An 18,224-nucleotide genomic window follows, 5' to 3' on the forward strand; every position below is an offset into this window, starting at 1 on the left:
TGTTTATAGTTAAAACTTCAAAAATCTTCTCCTCTGAACTTACTTGGACTAGAGCTTAGATATTTGGCATGATTCATCGTCTAGTGGACCTTTACAAAGATTGTTCAAATTATGGCCTTGGGGTCAAAATTGGCCCCGCCCCGGGGGGTCATGGGTTTTCTCTATACGTTTATAGTGAAAACTTCAAAAATCTTCTCCTTTGAACTTACTTGGACTAGAGCTTAGATATTTGGCATGATTCATCGTCTAGCGGACCTCTACAAAGATTGTTCAAATTATGGCCCTGGGGTCAAAATTGGCCCCGCCCCGGGGGGTTAGGGTATTCTCTATATGTTTATAGTTAAAACTTCAAAAATCTTCTCCTCTGAACTTACTTGGACTAGAGCTTAGATATTTGGCATGATTCATTGTCTAGTGGACCTCTACAAAGATTGTTCAAATTATAGCCTTGGGGTCAAAATTGGCCCCGCCCCCTTGGGGGGTTATGGGTTTTCTCTATATGTTTATAGTGAAAACTTCAAAAATCATCTCCCCTGAACTTACGAGGCTTAGAGCTTAGATATTTGGCATGATTCATCGTCTAGTGGACCTCTACAAAGTTTGTTCAAATTATGGCCCTGGGGTCAAAATTGGCCACACCCTGGGGCTGATGGGTTTTCTCTTAGGTTTTCAATATTTGTATATAATGGAAGAATGTGCAATATATGACAGGTGAGCGATTCAGGGCCATTTGGCCCTCTTGTTTTTTTTTTACAACCAAATTTGGTCCAGAGCAGGACTCAAAGACTACTTGAAAGAATGGATTGAAACTTGGAACATAGATAGAAACCGAAGTAAAGTTATGCTACCCCAAGAATTATAGCTCTCTTGCTTGTTTATTGTTTTATAATTTAAATTTTCTCCAGCCACTTACTCAAAAACTGCTGACGCAATTAATTGAATTTTAGAACGTTGATCAAAAGTGATTTGAAGTTGTGCACCTTGCAAGAATAATAACTCTGGGGAACTTTATTGCATAGGTTTATCCACTTGAATATTTTTATAATGCAAATGTGTCCAAGCACTTACTCAAAAACTACTTGATGGACTTCAAATTCATTGAAACTTGTGAAGTTGGTACCTTGCAAGAATTATAACTCTTGGGCACATAATTGCAAAAGTGATCTCCCCTTGTTTATTTGTTGATTAATGTAAACTTTGTCCAGACACTTGTTAAGAAAACACTTGGAAGAAATTTATGTAAAAACTATTCTACCCCCTTCTTCAATATTATCTCTCTTTAAATAAGCTCCTAGCTGTTCAAGGGGTGAAATCAGTTTTTGAAGGCAGCACTTGGAAAACAACATTTCTAGTATTTACATTTTGTTCATGCTTGTTCACACATTTTTTTTTTTTATATTTTCCAGAATCCAAGCCAAAGCTGGTTGGAGAGTGGGGCTTGAAGGGACGAGAACGCCTTGTGGTCTCGACTGACAAAGGTTACGTCTTATCGTACTCTCTCCCAGGATGTTTTATCTACATTTGGTGGGAAATCGAACATTGATAAATAGTTTCAGTTGGGTGGAAAATTTTACAAGTGTAATTTTTTTAGTGTAGGGGAAATTGACTGATTATCAGGGTAGATTGAATATTTCTTAACAATTTGGATTTGATAATTCATTGTTTAAAATAATAGATATTGAAATAATGTTTTTATTTACTTACAGATAAGCCATTAATGATCCAGAAAGTTCACCGTGATGGCTACAAGGGTAACAAGGGAGGAAAAGGCATCAAACGCTCGCAACTGAAGAAGGCCACTGACTCAGAGACTCATAGTATGTTTATTATCAGGTCTTCCAAAAATTGACAATTTCCCCATTCTGGGCTGATTTTTACTTGCCTGACGATTGCAGTTACAGAAAATAGCTATAAAAATGAGGTTCTAAACTTTAAGAAGCCCTGTTTATTATGACTTTTTAATCATTCAAAATATTTCAGATAAATGCACTTTTGCCCTTAATCAATTTGTTAGCTTTCTTAAATTGTGTCCATTAGCTTATGTCAATAAATTTAATTAATGTAAGGGGTCTGTTTTTAAAAACAAGATTTTTTGCATTTAAATTCCATTAAAACTTTCATATATCTTGTACTCAGGGCTTCTAAAAACTGACAAATTGTTTGTCTGGACTGATTTTGACCACGCTGGACCGATTTCAGGAACAGATAATGGTTAAAAAATCAGTCAGATATTTGTTCTTTTTTAGCTCATATTAGCCGTAGGCTGAGGGTGAGCTACTAGGATCGATGATTGTCCGTTGTCCGTCGCCTGTCGTCTGTCCACACTTAGTTTGTTAACACTCCAGGGGTCGCATTTTTGCCTCAATTGTCACGAAACTTGGTGAGGATGTTTGTCCAAGTAATAACTCGCAGGAGTTTGAATATCTGGGGTCAAAAACTAGGTCACGCCCTTCTCAAAAAAAAATACACTTTTTACCAAAACGCGCTTAAAACGCACTAAAAAGTGTATTTTTCCTGCGTTTTTCTGAAAAAGTGTATTTATTCTGCGTATTTTTATGAATAACTGCGTAAAAAGTGTATCTTTTCTAAATAAGTGTATTTTTTCTGCGTCTTTTGTTAACTGAAGTGCGTTTTTTGTGTGAATAAGTGCGTCTTTTATAACAGAAGTGCGTTTAAGTGTATTTTTTCTGTCAATAAGTGCGCTTTTTATACAGAAGTGCGTTATAAGTGAATCTTTTAGGTTTTTGTTTTCAGCAGAGTGCGTTTTAAGTGGATCTTTTAAGGGAAAAGTGCGTCTTTTATTTTGTTTCTTTTTTTACCACCAATAAGTGCGTTTTAAGTGCGTCTTTTATTTTGATATTTTTCTGACCACCAGTAAGTGCGTTTTAAGTGCGTCTTTTTGTTAAGAAGTGAATCTTTTACTTTTTTTAATATTAATGTGAATCATGCCCTTCTCAAAATAACATTTATGAAATACACACATAAATACAAGAATATGAATGAATGAATAAATCAACCAGTAGATACCGTAAGCATTTTATTATTGATCAATATACCTTCAAAATAAAAACAATAAAATAATGAAATAAAAAGAAAGATTATTTTAAAAATCAAAAATATATTATAATTTCTTATTTATTGTGTAATCAAAAGAACACATTTTACTTATAGGCAAGAATCAATTGCATGTAATTACAACATTTATAGAATTATTATTCCTTAAGTTTCTTGTAATGACTACCAAATTCTTTGTCATTTCCTTTCCAATTTTACAACATGCATGATAAGCCTGATCTTATCTGATTGTACCAAGGACCAATTAAATCTCAGCATTTAGGGAGCCAATTTCAAATCAAAGCTACTGGTAGCCATTTTGTTGGGATTTCATTAAAAGAATATTGATGATGTTTTAATTAATGAATGGATTTACACCAATTAAAACAAATTAATATTAAAGGGATTAGTGAAATAAAATAATGATCATTAGATCAGGTAAATATGAACTATGATTAGAAACATGACAATACCACTATTGGATGATTTGTGATAAACTGACATGTGAAAGCACTCAGGTCATGGTATGTATTCTTTATTTCAGTTGTTAATTTCACTGTTTTGACACTTGACTACTTGTGGGACTTTTGTTTGTCAACTTTCAATCTAGTGCACATATTTTAATAAATAACAATGCTGGTGTAGATAGTAGCTGGAAGTAGGATTATTGGTCCCAGATAGTAGATGTAGTTTTAAAACTCTATGAAGATGCACTTGTTTTTATCCTTATATATGTTAATATAATATTAACATATTAAGCAGAAATTGCCATGTTTCCATAAATATGCACACTAGCACCTTTAAAGTTATACAAATGATTACAGTGTTGGTTTTTGGAGGGGTCATAAAACTGTCATCTTCCACATGGCTTACCAGTTATTGGAAACTGGCCAAATTGGGTCAATCAATTTAAGTACTAATAAAGTCATTACTTATTTAAAATGTGATACCCTGTTTTATTCCAGAGCTGTCAGGAATCTCTAGATTTGACAAAAATACAACAAAAGATTCTTGAGACTGTCATTTTCCAATTTGTAGCTTACAGTTTCATGATTTTCTATCAATTATTTTTGCCACTGAGTAAAAGGTTATTTTATTATTGCTAAATTTTACAAATATGTACTTGTTTGTCTGACTGTAAATACATAATGTCCAGTTACAAGGTGTCATGTTAAATTAATTATGAGATATTTTTTTTATATATGTAACACAAACTCATGTTTAGGAAATTTAAATGAAACAAAATCAGTATTTATTTATTCAAATGTGTTCTATTTTTGATGGTTCAATATATTTATATATATAAATAATATATTAAAAGTGTCCATTTTTTATTTTTGCAAATATGGACACTTTTAATGCAGGTAAAATGCACCTGAGTGAATTTGTGCTCTTTTTTAAACACAGAAAAATGCTCTTTTAATGCAGAAAAAAAATGCACTTTTAACACATTTTTTTTCATAAAATTTGGGTGCAAAAGATTCACTTTTAATCAGTAAAAACGGAAGTGCGTTTTAAGCGCGTTTTTTAGGGATCAAAACGCACTTCTTTACTGAAGTGCGTTTAACTGCGTTTTTAACCCAAAAATGCGCACTTAAAACGCAGTTGAGTGCGTCTTTTCTAGAAGTGCGTTTTTTCCTCTAAAAAGCGAACTAAAAGCGCACTTTCAAGAAGTGCGTATTCTTTCTAAAAAACCGCACTTAAGTGCGTTTTAACTGCGCTTTTTGGAGGTAAAAAACGCACTTTCAGAAAAGACGCACTCAACTGCGTTTTAAGTGCGCATTTTATCCTAAAAAAACGCGGTTTAAACACACTTAGTGCGTTTTTTTTGTGTAAGTTCGTTTTAAGTGTATTTTTTTGTTAAAAAAACGCACTTAAAATACACTCCAGTGCGTTTTTAGTGCGTTTTTTGTAAAAAAGCGCAGAAAAATTACGTTTAAGTGCGCTTTTCTGTTCAATTTTATTCACTTTTTACGCACTCGGTAAGAAAAATACGCTTAAAACGCAGTGCCAATACCGCTGCGTTTAACGCGCGTTTTCTGCACGTTTAACGCGCGTTTAATAACGCGCGTTAAACGCGCGTTTTCCGCACTTTTTTGAGAAGGGCGGAGCCCAAATATGGAAATACCTTGTTAACACTCTAGAGGTGACATTTTCAGCCCAAATATCCTGGAAATTTGTCAGAAAGGTTGTTGTGATGATTTCTAGCTCAAGTTTGAATATGGGTAATCTGGGGTCAAAAACTAGGTCAAATAGCCCAAATATGGATATACCTTGTTAACACTCTAGAGGTAACATGTTCATACATGAGAGAAGCCAAATCCCTGTTATTGCTCTTTAATTATCAACAAGTCTATTGCACAAAGTGTTACTGAGGTGAGCAATATAGGGCTATCTTGGCCCTCTTGTTTTCTATTTTCGATCCAAAACGGCTAAGTCAGTTGAAATTTTTATACACAAACCCTGTTTGTCATTCACACCCCAATAAAAGTGACAAGATCACAACCATCAGATTAATGGTACCATCTGCTTTGTTATGCTATGATGAACATTGATATCTTCCAATTGGCTAATTGGCAGATGCAATGTTTTCTGTCCAAACACATGGAAGATCAAAGGAGACACATTTTGCTGACTATATGATGCAAATACTTTTTGATATTGTTCACTGTTCTATTTTTTCCATGATCCTAATAAAATTTACTTTTTTCTTACGATTAAGCTTTGCGTATATACAGGCTACATGGCATGCTTCACTTTACTAACTGCAATCCAAACAAACACCTGTGAAAGTTTTAACTTATTAACACATGTATTCAAATGTGTCGGCTACAAATTAAACTTTACACTTTATGATGTCAGAGCATGAGCGGTGTAGATTAAAGGCGCGTGGCAATGTATTATATCTAAATCAGTCAGTCAAATACCTTTGATCCTATTTTACCCCGGGCTGGTGAACCAACTACTTTGTTTACCAAGTTGGCGTCTAGGCTGGTTAGAAAATACTATACGGTCAGAAAAATGATAATTAATAATAGTCGTCTGAGAACCTTCAAATCATGGCCGAAATGTTTGAATTCACTTCAAATATAAATAAAGCTTTGTGTTTACAAAAGTGATATATGCAATATGAATTAATTTTGAAAACAATTGTGTCGGAATTATATGTGTTTGTACTGTTTATTTTTTTTGTTTTGTTTGTATATGACTCTTGTTATTGCTGTGAGTGACTTTATGCTTCTGTTGATAGACAGTTGTTCTACATCCATATTTCAACAATTATATAGTAAATATAAATGTGACCCTTAATTAATTTTGTTAAGTGTATTATAAAGTTTGAACAATATAAATGCTTATTCCTTATTTGGTGATTTTAAGGGTTCTTCAGGAAAGCTGGTGGAAAAGTAAGAAGAAGACGTACCATAAGTAAGGTCCCCAACCCTCCAGGCAAAAGGAAACGTATGTTACATGTTTTTTTCTTGTTCATTGTGTCTTGGAATGTAAATATGAAATTTTAATCAAAAATAATAATTCTGCATTAATTTTAGACTCTTGTCAACATCTATATTTTATACCACAGAAGTGTTATGCCTATTTCATGTTATAAAATGGTCTTTCAACACAGGAGGCTGATTGCATAAGTTGGTTTTGCATTTATTGAAAAACTCCAGGCCCCAATTTCTCGAAACTTCTTAAGCTTAACAGGCTTAAGTCGCTTATTTCAATTAGCCAAAATACATACTGAAAATGTTTTCTGGTAAATAAAAAATGGTTTATTCTGATAATCATACAGATTATTCCTACATAATTTCTAAAAATTCTTGAAGAAGTAAATATAACACATTTTATAGAATATCAAAAATAGTGAGATTAGCTTAATCCTGTTATAAGGGACTTAAGAAGTTTCGAGAAATTGGGGCCAGTATGTTTGAGTGTAATTTGACTATTTTTTGTGTAGGTGCGTACAAGGGCGACTCCCTGGATGCCGAGATCCATAGGAACAGGAACAAACTACGAGTCCTTTGGACAAAAAAAGAAGACTCAATGGTATCTTAGAATGAGAATATTAAAGCGACAGTCCGCAAATCGGGCAAATTAGCCATGAAAAAAAAAAAATTCATCTATGTGTTGATAAGCATTCCTGACTGACGAATCCAAAAAAAATTTGGTTCAAATCGACCTAGAAATGAGTTTTTCGTGTCATTTTCAATATCTCTTCTTAACTATCGGCCCCCGAGAGTTAACGGTTATATAAATAGAAAAAACAGTGGGATTCCAAAGTTCTTGCGCATGCGCAGGGCGATACTATTTCCCGGTCTCTCCTCGTAAAATCCGGTCTCATCCGGTCTCATAATTCCCGGTTCATAACTTATGGCCCCAGGCAACGGATTGTGTTGCTGATGTTTATAACACGATTTTGACAATCTTATTTGTTTTTATATGTAACAAAATGGTATAAAATATATAAACATTATGTCTTAATTTATGCAATTTGTTATAGGTATACACTATTTATGCAATTCGTGTTAAGGTGTAGAGAAAGATGCGATGCAGTACAAATGCTCATGTTTTTTGCATAAAAGATTGAGGACGGCTAGAGTATGAAGTAACTTAGAATTGCACCTTTTAAATTATGTTATGTTATGTTATTGTTCTTCCTTTTATGTTTACCCCCCCCCCCCCCCCCCCCGACATAAAATTTTTTAAGCATAAATGATTACAATTGAAAAATTCCATGTTTGCATATCCGACTCATATCTGATTTACATGTAGTCAAGCATTGTTATTTTTTGTATTACTATTATCAATAGTATACTTATAACTGAATTTAATATGAAAAAAACACACACTCAATGTGTTTGTTATTCATGACATTAATTTCAGTACATGTGCATATTTCATGTTTTTATCTTTGCCTAAATTTATTTTATGTTTTATTGATATAAAATTTGAAATAAATAGTGACATAATTATCATCAAATATCTAATGTTTTAATCAACTGTAATCTTTTGTAATCCTATTACCCCCCGCGGTCATTAACACCTTTTTGATCACGCCCGATAGCTACTATAAAACAGAGACCGGAGGAGACCGGGACCGGATGAGACCGGGACCGGGAAATAGTATCGCCCCCAAGAGTAGTCGGAAAAACCGTAGACCTACTTTCTCTTTTGCCGTCTAAAAATAGCAACTTTCGGCAATTTTCAATTTGTTAAATCTAAGTTATTAAAGCGATTTTTTAAAAAATAATTGCGGTTCAGTCGGTCTGAAACAATGTGGAACTTATTAAAAACTTTTGAAATACGGTTACTTTTGCGGACTGTCGCTTTAAATGCATGAATTATAAAAGTATAAGCTCATCATCCGTTTTTGGAAAATAATTAACCCTTTAGCACAGTGGCCTGTTACACCTCCCAGTCAAAAGCCAACTTACTGACAATCTTTGCCTTAATTTGTTTTCAGCACTTGTTCTTTCGGGCAAGTAATTGAAGAAAACCACTTGCCCCAAAATATTTTTACTTGCCCAAAATAAAAATAAAATAAAAAAACGCAACAAAAATCAAATTGTAGTGTTCATTTATTCCCTCAAGGACAACAGCAAATTGAAAACAAGGTCTTCAGTCATCTCAACCATCCTCATCCTCATCAAAATCATCAAAAAACTTAAAATTCATCATTCAGTAACCAAACCACGAATAAGAGAAGTATTTCATTAATACGTCCATGTGTCGGGCAGACATTTAGAAGCTAATAAATTTATTATTTAATTAATAAGAGTCTAAGCATCGGACAGACGCTTAGATGCATATTAAATGAAGACTACAAATGCTGAGCATGTGAAATGCTGTGACGTCACCAATTCATACCTAAATATACGAAAGCAAATATTTATAAAGTTCATTCAGGATTTGAGAATTGTTGCTGAAGAAATTATGAAAATGGATTTAAATTTCGGAAGAATGCACTTGCCCGTTCAGGCAACCACCTGGGAATTTTGACCTGGCGTTGGCGTCACACCTTGGTTAAGGTTTGCATGTAAGCAACTTTAAGTCATTATCTCAGTAAATACATCAGTTATTGCATTGAAACTTTGGATATGTATTATTAGAAATTCTCGTTAACATTTTGCATGAAACCACTTTATGTTAATATCTCAGCACACCATGTATTGCATTGAAATCTAATCTAACAGTGATCCATGCATGTTTCGCCTAAACGTTTCAATCCTTACATTAAATAGTCAGGCCGAATAGTCGAGCGCGCTGTCTCTGTGACAGCTCTTGTTTGAAATGTCATAATTTCGTTAAATCAAAGGGTAAAAAAATGCTAGGATCGATCTAAATTTTATTACTTCTATCATAAAAAAGACCCATCTGGATTAAAAAGCCGACAATTGATATTCTTGTGTATAATACACAGAAATATGGCAGGAATATCCAGTGTCATCCAGCTGAGGGATCCAGTCCAGGGTGTCTGTTTAACTTTATTACCCCCTCATAAAATTCTTTACAAAAAGAAAGCCGATTAATGTCATTCCAGTATGAATAATGCATCTAGATTACCAAACGCTTGCATAAATGTGTTTACCTGACCTATTTTACGGCCGGAACCATGCTGGACATCAATCAGATCTACAGAAAATTTACTCGTCATTTTCTCAGCTAATTATTGTTTCTATTGTTTGTAAACAAAATATTATCTTCAAATAATTATAATCTTTATTGATTTTAATGGTAAATTGAACGGATGTAATATATTTAATGATTTACGCATCAATGCATTTTGGGATTTTCCATACAGTACTCGCTCTCCTTGTCTTATTACATCACAGTGGGATATCACACCTGCGATTGGCAGTATAAGTAATTACCTTCTAATTGTAGCAGATGATATTTGCAAGGGAAAATCAATACACAAAAGGTTAAGCTTTAGTTTTGTAAACATCCGGGATATTGTTTACAAAAAGAAAGATACAAAATTGAAATATTGAAATATGCAGGCGATGCGTTTACATCCAGAAGTGGATAGGGTTGGCGAGATGCGGCAACATCTGCTAATGGGCTATGTTGGCCAAACTCGTATACATGCGCTAAAGGGTTAAGGTCATGGTGTTGTGAAAACTTTAGAAGTTGTTGGCATCGAGTCGTCGGCATCATCATAGTTGTCGTAGTCTTAAAACTTGAACCTGGCCAAAATTAAAAAAATGCTGTATTTTATTTAATCAAACTTAGTACACATGTTGCCAGAGACCTAGGTTCATACCTCAAAGGTCAAGGTCACACGAAACATTTAAAAGTCAGAGTGCACATGCCGTGTCTGGGCTATAACTTACTTATGCATTGATGGATTACCATTTTACTTGGTACAAATGTTGTCGTATTGAGACGATGTGCAGTGACCTTGACCCGCGTCCATACTTCAAAGGTCAAGGTCATAGTACACATTCTTGGTTTAGCCAAAATAACCTTGACATTGATCTTACCTACACTACACTCAACACTTGATATTACATGTAATGGTACCACTATTGAACCAACTTCTGCTGTTAAATATCTTGGCGAAACTATTGATCAGACCCTATCTTTTGATTCTATGGCTCGTTCCATATTAAAAAAGGCTAATGCAAGATTAAAATATCTATATCGAAAGAAAGGTTACCTTACAAAACACACCAAGAAACTCCTTGTCATGGCCTTAATTCAATGCCATTTTGATTATGCCTGTTCTATGTGGTATCATGGTCTGACCAAGTAACTTAAAACCTAGCTCCAAACCACACAAAATAAACTTATGAGGTTTGCTTTGGATCTTGATGCAAAGTCTCACATTGGCCCAGAACACTTTAAAATACTCAACTGGTTACCTGTCAACAAACGTGTAGACCAGATTATTTTGAGTCATGTCTTTAGAATAAAAAATGGCATAGCCCCGGACTACGTGGGAGACTATAAGTATCTTCCATGGCCGAGAGTGTAAGATAGGTTCATTCCGACCCGAACGTAGGGTACACACACACACATAGGACAAGGTTATATCAGAAAGGGGCTTATGCTGTTTCAGAGGTTAAGGTTCTTCTTCTTTCTGGTATTTCCTTATGAAACAAGTTGCCATCTTCTATAGCACAGACTAAAAAATTACCTGTTTTTAAATTGCTAATTTATAAAGAATCTTTTTTTAGATAACTTGGCATAATTAGTTATGTTATTAAAAGGCTTTTTTTTCCATTTATTTATTCAGTTTTTCAGATTATCAGTAAAGGAACTATTTTAACTTAACCTCGCATTTTATAAGTACTACATACTGTCATTTTTATCATTTGCCTTGAAAAGGCGAGGGGATATAGTAATGGTAGGAGCGATTCCGTGTGTGCGTGTGTGCATGCGTGCGTGCGCATGTGCGTGCGTGTGTGTGTCCGTCCGTCCCACATTCATTTCTTTGCATCTCCTCTTACATTTCTCATGCGATTTCTACCAAACTTTCACAGATTGGTTATCAGAAAGTGAAGCAGCTTTCTTGATTCAACCGTTTTTGAAAGATTTATTGCCCTTTGGTCATTTTACATTTAAAATTGGTTTCTTCGCAACTCCTCTTACTTTTTTATGTGATTTCTACCAAACTTTCACAGATTGATTATCATAAAGTGAAACAGCGCAAAAATGCCCCCATGAGGCGGGGGATAAAGCTGTCTGTGACCGCTCTTGTCATACTTTATTGTGATAATTATTTTTAACTTTCTCAACTTATAACTTTATATTACTTAATGTAAAGTGACTGTGATTCGGCAAGATTTATATTAATGCATAAAGACTAGCTTTTAATATATTTGTGCAATTTTTATTACAGCTATATTTTTACTTAAATATGCAATGCCTCCTTATGCCATGCCACCAAAACAAAGGACCACAATGGAAATAAGAGTTTTCTCTTTTTAGCTCACCTGATCACAAAGTGCTCAAGGTGAGCTATTGTGATTGGTCTATGTCCGGCGTCCGGCGTTCAGCGTCAACAATTGGTTATAATCATCTTCTTCTCCTAAACAGCTTGGACAATTTCGATGAACTGCATAGGAATGAACTTGGTTGGTGCATTTTCAAAATTGTTCAAAGAAATGAATTCCATGCAGAACTCTGGTTGCCATGGCAACCTAAAGGAAAATGTCAACAATTGGTTTTAATCATCATCTTCTTCAAAACCGCTTGGACAATTTTAATGAAACTTCATTGGAATGATCCTTGGTTGGTGCTTTTTCATAATTGTTCAAAGAAATAGATTCCATGCCATGGCAACCTAAAGGAAAAATTACAAAACTTTTCTTGGCAAATACTATGAAGCCTTGTGCTTAATATTTGGTGTGTAACATTGTCAATTGATTATTTTCCATGTTTATTCAATTTATGCCCCTGGAGAAAAATTGGCCTCAGCCTGTGGGCTACAAGTTCATTATAAATACATTTTGTTAAAATCTGATAGTTATGTAAAGTTTACTCTTGAAGGAAGGGCAGCTAGTCTTGCTATATGGTCTCCATTTTTGTTGGAGATTCCACTACTTTCTATTTTTAGTAACAAGGGAATAGATTTTAAATTTTATTAAGTGACTTCAATATAGTCACTTCCGAGGTAATTATTGTTTTTTTTGTAGGTTCATAGATTCAAATAATTATTATACACTTTATTCTTTAAAAGAAATTTCATTTTTACTTAATAATAAATTTAATAATCAAGACTTTTCCATTGAACTTCATGTAGATTATTGTTCATGCAGATGCTACATCTTATCTTCTGTGTGGATAGTGTTATTCACTAATAAATTATATAAAGACAAAAATTATTATGAAAATTAGAAGGAATGTGATGTTTTCCTAGATGGGTAAAGGTGATAATATTAGTTGAAGGTGTTGAGTGTGATCTGATATTTGATTTTCAGAGCTGAAGGAAGTTTATTGATTTTATTGGATTGTGCATTGTTTGTTGTTTGTGTATCTATACTAAAAGTTCTTTCAGTGTGCAAGCAATTTAATATAGTTTTGTCAGTGTGCAGGCAATTGAACAAAGTCCTGTCAGTGTGCAGTTGAGAATCAAATTCTGTCAGTGTGAAGTCAATCATCAAGTCCTGTCAGTGTGCAGGCAACTGATCAAAATCCTGTCATTGTGCAGTCAATCACCAAGTCCTGTCAGTGTGTCTGTCTGTCTGTCCATGTGTCTTAATGTCTCATGTCCGTGCTGTAACTTTCTCTTGTATGGACAGATATTAATATAACTTGCCACATGTGTTTGATATACCAAGAAGACGTGTCGTGTGCAAGACTCGTGTCCTTACTTCTAAGGTCAAGGTCACACTTAGTGTTTATTCACGGTATGCTGCATATAAGTACATAGAGTATAAGTTGTCATGTCCGGGCTATAACTTTCTCTTGTATGGACATAATTTAAAATGACTTGCCACATGTGTTTGACATAATAAGACGACATGTCGCATGCAAGACCTGTGTTCCTACCTCTAAGGTCAAGTTCACACTAAGTGTTATTCACAATTGAATGCTGCATATATAAGAACAAAGAGTATAGGTTGTCGTGTTCGGGCTATAACTTTCTCTTGTATGGACAGATTTTAAAATGACTTGCCACATTTGTTTAACATACCAAGATGACGTGTCGTGTGCAAGACCTGTGGTCCTACCTCTAAGTTGAAGGTCACACTTGGTGTTTATTCACAATGGAATGCTGCATATAAGTACATGGAGTATAGGCTGATGTGTCTGGGCTGTAACTTTCTCTTGTATGGACAGATTTTAAAATGACTTGCCACATGTATTCGACATATCAAGATAACGTATCATGTGCAAGACCGATGTCCCTACCTCTTAGGTGAAAGATACACTAAGTGTTTATTCACAATGGAATGCTGAATATGAGGCCATAAGAGTGTAGGCTGTCGAGTATGGGTGGTATTTTTTCTGTTCAGAGGCAATTTAAAATAACTTGCCATATGTATTTGACACATAAAGGCTAGATCAACTTTTAATGTACTTGTTCATAGGTCAATGTCACATTCGGGGGCATTCGTCACATACTGTGACAGCTCTTGCTCAATATTCTTTGAGAAACAAGCTATATTGATAACCAATGTTAAACTCTTTAACTCAGGTGAGCGATTTAGGGCCATCATGGCCCTCTTGTTTTGTGTCATCCTTGGTTCGGTGTGCCTGTCATGGCTATTGATAATATCATGTATGTATAATGTTATTTACTATACATGTTGTTTATTTTAAATGTCCGTGTATGTGCATTCCTTACTTAAATAAATTTATATATCTTATCTACACACAATATGAATAATTTATATATTCTTTTATAATATGTTCATATATCCAAGAATATTTTACTGGTCAAACAACTTGTATTTCCTATATTCCCACTCTTGACCAGTGGTTGTGTACAATTTTGGTCAGATTCAACGTACCAGTCAGGTTGCGAGAAAAACAAAATATACCGTAATTCACCTAAGAGTTCGGACACCTTAAATTAATTAATTTTTTTGCCGTCCGAATACATAGAAAATTATCATTTTTACATTTTATTTACATTGTTTAACCTGCCTTTTTTCTTCATGTTTGCATTTTACCACTTATTAATTTATCCGTAGTAATCAATGGTCATAAACTTATTTATTACGCCTATAAGTGTAAATCCTTCATCAAGTTAATTAAAACACCATTTTATACATGCAGTGAACTGAATTAACACATTCTATCGGCTTTAGATCAAAGAGTCACACTGTGTTACGTCACATAAATTACAGTTATACCCACGAGGATCTCGAGGAGAGCATGGACATTGCTATGCAGGATTAATGTATAACTGTACGATAATTGCTTCATACAAGTCTATAAGTGTGGTACAAGTTTGAAAGATTATCGGCAGATCGTTTTACACACATGTCATGTCTATGTTTTCTTAATCCCTTGATTGCCCTTGTTGTTTCTTTAATCCTCCAATAAATAAAACACACTTCCTTTTCAACAGGCAATAAATCGTTTAGGATGGGTAGTAACTAATTAACTTGTCACAGTGGTGTATACGGTTAGGTAATCTAGCCAGGCATTGTAAAGATAACAATCAATAATCTTCATCTGTGAAACTTGGTAACTGTGAAAGTTATGATTGATGTCCTTTGAGTGTCCGAAAATTAGGTACACAAAATAAATTATTTTGGGAAATAATTATTGGTGTCCGAATATTTAGAGTGTCCGAACTCTTAGGTGAATTACGGTACTAAAAAACAACAGTGGGGGACTGTTCATACATGTTGACATCAATAATACGAGGTATTGGTTTATTCAAGTACAAACAGTCATTTTTCTTGCTAAGTGTTCATGTCTATTGAATTGAAATCAGACATTCATGACATGTACAGACAGATGTTAGTGATTCATACAGAAAATATCGGATGGACGTGTTGTGGAATTTTCATGGTGATCAATTTAAATTGATGGGAACATGAACTGACAACAAAATGTTGTTTGCCTTTTTGCTTACTCTCAAAAACTAAATTGAATTTGAGAGTCAGTTTACTCATCATAGTCAAGCCAGAAGGAAGTAAGAATGTACAACTATATTGCAGGTATACTTTAAAAAAAAGACTTACAAAATAAGAAAAGCAAATATATGTATTAAAGATGTAAATGCACGGCATAGCCGGGCCCTTAAGTGATAATTGGTCCTCGTGCTCAAAATGGCGAAAAATAAATATTAATTATTATTTTTGACAATTTGTATTTTATCTATACACAATGAAGAAATAATAAAAATAAATGTTTGTTTTTATAGATATGCATTGCAAACAAATGACAACTATTTGGTTATATTTTACAGCAAATATGCATTTCAAACAGAGTGAAACAATATATCCGTAATAAAAACGGTGACACAATATTCTGCAAGTATACTGCAAGAACAAGTTTTTCGTCTGTAGTTCCTTTTTTTTTGTGGAACAGTATAGAAAATACAGGTAAGTTTGAGGTGCGAAGAGATAATTGGTGATAATTTTTAAGTGTGAAAATTAGCAGTTGGGAAAGTGGGAACAAACCCCCTCAACTATGTCTCGGGCCATTTTGAGTCACTCCGGCCTATTATCACTCACGGCCCGGCTACACCGTGTATTAACCTCTAAATAAAGTGCCTGTAAAAGTGGTTGAAATTAAAATGTCCTGTAATTGATGTCAGTACCGACTCCTTGCTGTCTACATATTCACGACTATTATCCAGAAATCAAAGCCCTAAAGGGGAATAGTAAAGTGGTTGTGGAGACTGATTAAAATGACATAGATCACTGAAGAGGTGATTGCGAGATCTGTGTGATATGTGCTAACAATTTGTGCTATGCAGATGAAGAGTGCATAACAATGGATAGTATGGTTGCAAGTTTGCATGTAATTTGTAAGTCAATATATTGCAACTACTTCTTCCAAACTGTATTATTTCTTTCATATGATACATCATTCACAGTGAAGATGGCTTAGTGTTTGCAAAATTCAAAGACAATCATCTTTACAACTTAACGTAACCATAGAATACACTATCACACACTTTTTACATTAAAACCACACTTCTTGCAAAACAAACATCAACAATTCCTTCACAAAATTCATGTTCAGTATTGAAGTTATTTCAACGGATGTTGCAATCACCTATTCAATTATTTGCATCATCAATATCAGTCTCGACATCTACTTTACCATTCCCCCAGTCTATCAGCACTTTCAGTGCTTTTACTGCGATCACTCGAGGACGCCGTTGTCCGAGCTGAAACCTCAAGGGAACCCATGTTTTGAACGACCCAAGTATCACTTTTCTAGTCTGTTATAAAATATCTTTCGGTGTATTTTATGCTACAACACCAATTATGTGTTGCATTGTGAAAATAGCTCATAAGTTCAAAGGCTGTCGTATACTAAATGTAAAAGAAAAAACAATTCTAAATGGATAAATAGTTACTTTTATTTATTGAAAAAGCACATTTTCTAAACAAGCAACATTTAAATATGGCGGTACATATTATGGCATTAGTCAGATTTAAGTTTCGCAAAATCAAAGATGATTGGTGCCACTTGTCTGTCTTACGAAACAGTTCAAACTCATTACAATCTTCTGAAATGCCCTTATCAACTATTAGCAGCCATGGGTCAACAGTGGTGGTTTTTCACACCTAATAAAATTTCTTTACAACTGTCATTGCAATGTGTACAACTTGCGAACATTTTAAGACCTAGCAATTGTTTGTTTATTTTGTAACACGCGTTTGGGAAAAAGTGTGAAATTATGACCTCGAGGGAGCCATTAGGTTTTGTGGCTGATTTTTGTATTTGGGACAGGCTATTGTGTTTGACTCTTCAACTTATTGCAGTTTTCGATGCAGCGTCAGTATATTTATATGAAAATAGAAGGAAAAATAATTGGGACCAAACTCCGACGTCAAGGGACCACCGGTTCTCGAACGACTACCTGTTTCAAACGACCCCAGTTTTACTGTAACTATATCTCCTTAACTAATTTTAAACATGAAAATGATATCTGTTTTTAAAAGATACTGATGTGTCGCCTGGCTTCCCTCATCATGGATAACAAGAGGAAGACAACCGTTATAATGAACACACACATCCGGGACCTGCTGCACGAGAAATGTGGGGTACGTATGCATGTCAAGTTGATGTTAATTAGGACCTCACAAAAATTTGGCTACTGGCAAAATACATTGAAGATATGTAAAAACTCTGTTCTTAATTTTTATGCCCCCCTTCGAAGAAGCGGGGTATATTGCTTTGCACATGTCGGTCTGTAGGTCGGTTGGTAGGTCGGTCGGTTGGTCGGTCGGTCCATTGGTAGACCAAGGCTTGTCCAAGTGATAACTCAACAATGCCTAGACCTATGGTCATCAACCTTGATATGGAAGTTTGGCCTGACCAGTAGATGACCCCTAATGTTTTTGGGGGTAATCAGGCCAAAAGGTCAAGATTACAGTGACCTTGAATGGTAAAAGGTTGTCCGAATGATAACTTTACAATGCCTGCACCCATGGCCCTCAAACTTGACTTGGAGGTTGGGCCTGACCAGTAGATGACCCCTTTTGTTTTTGAGGGTCATAGGGCCAAAGGTCAAGGTCAGTGACCTT

The 18,224-nt window shown here is 34.6% G+C and overlaps 1 protein-coding gene across 8 annotated transcripts in view; it reads left to right on the forward strand.

The window, feature by feature from the left end:
• LOC128218102 (general transcription factor 3C polypeptide 1-like) overlaps nt 1-18,224 on the forward strand; it is a 303,630-nt gene that overhangs the window by 81,360 nt on the left and 204,046 nt on the right. For all 8 annotated transcript variants that reach the window (XM_052925645.1, XM_052925643.1, XM_052925648.1 and 5 more), the window contains exons 25-29: nt 1,407-1,478; nt 1,707-1,817; nt 6,433-6,513; nt 7,013-7,101; nt 17,640-17,741. In XM_052925645.1, the coding sequence (XP_052781605.1) occupies nt 1,407-1,478; nt 1,707-1,817; nt 6,433-6,513; nt 7,013-7,101; nt 17,640-17,741 (455 nt within the window). The remainder of the gene's footprint in view (nt 1-1,406; nt 1,479-1,706; nt 1,818-6,432; nt 6,514-7,012; nt 7,102-17,639; nt 17,742-18,224) is intronic.

Source organism: Mya arenaria, chromosome 14 (assembly GCF_026914265.1).
Source record: "Mya arenaria isolate MELC-2E11 chromosome 14, ASM2691426v1".
NCBI lineage: Eukaryota > Metazoa > Mollusca > Bivalvia > Myida > Myidae > Mya > Mya arenaria.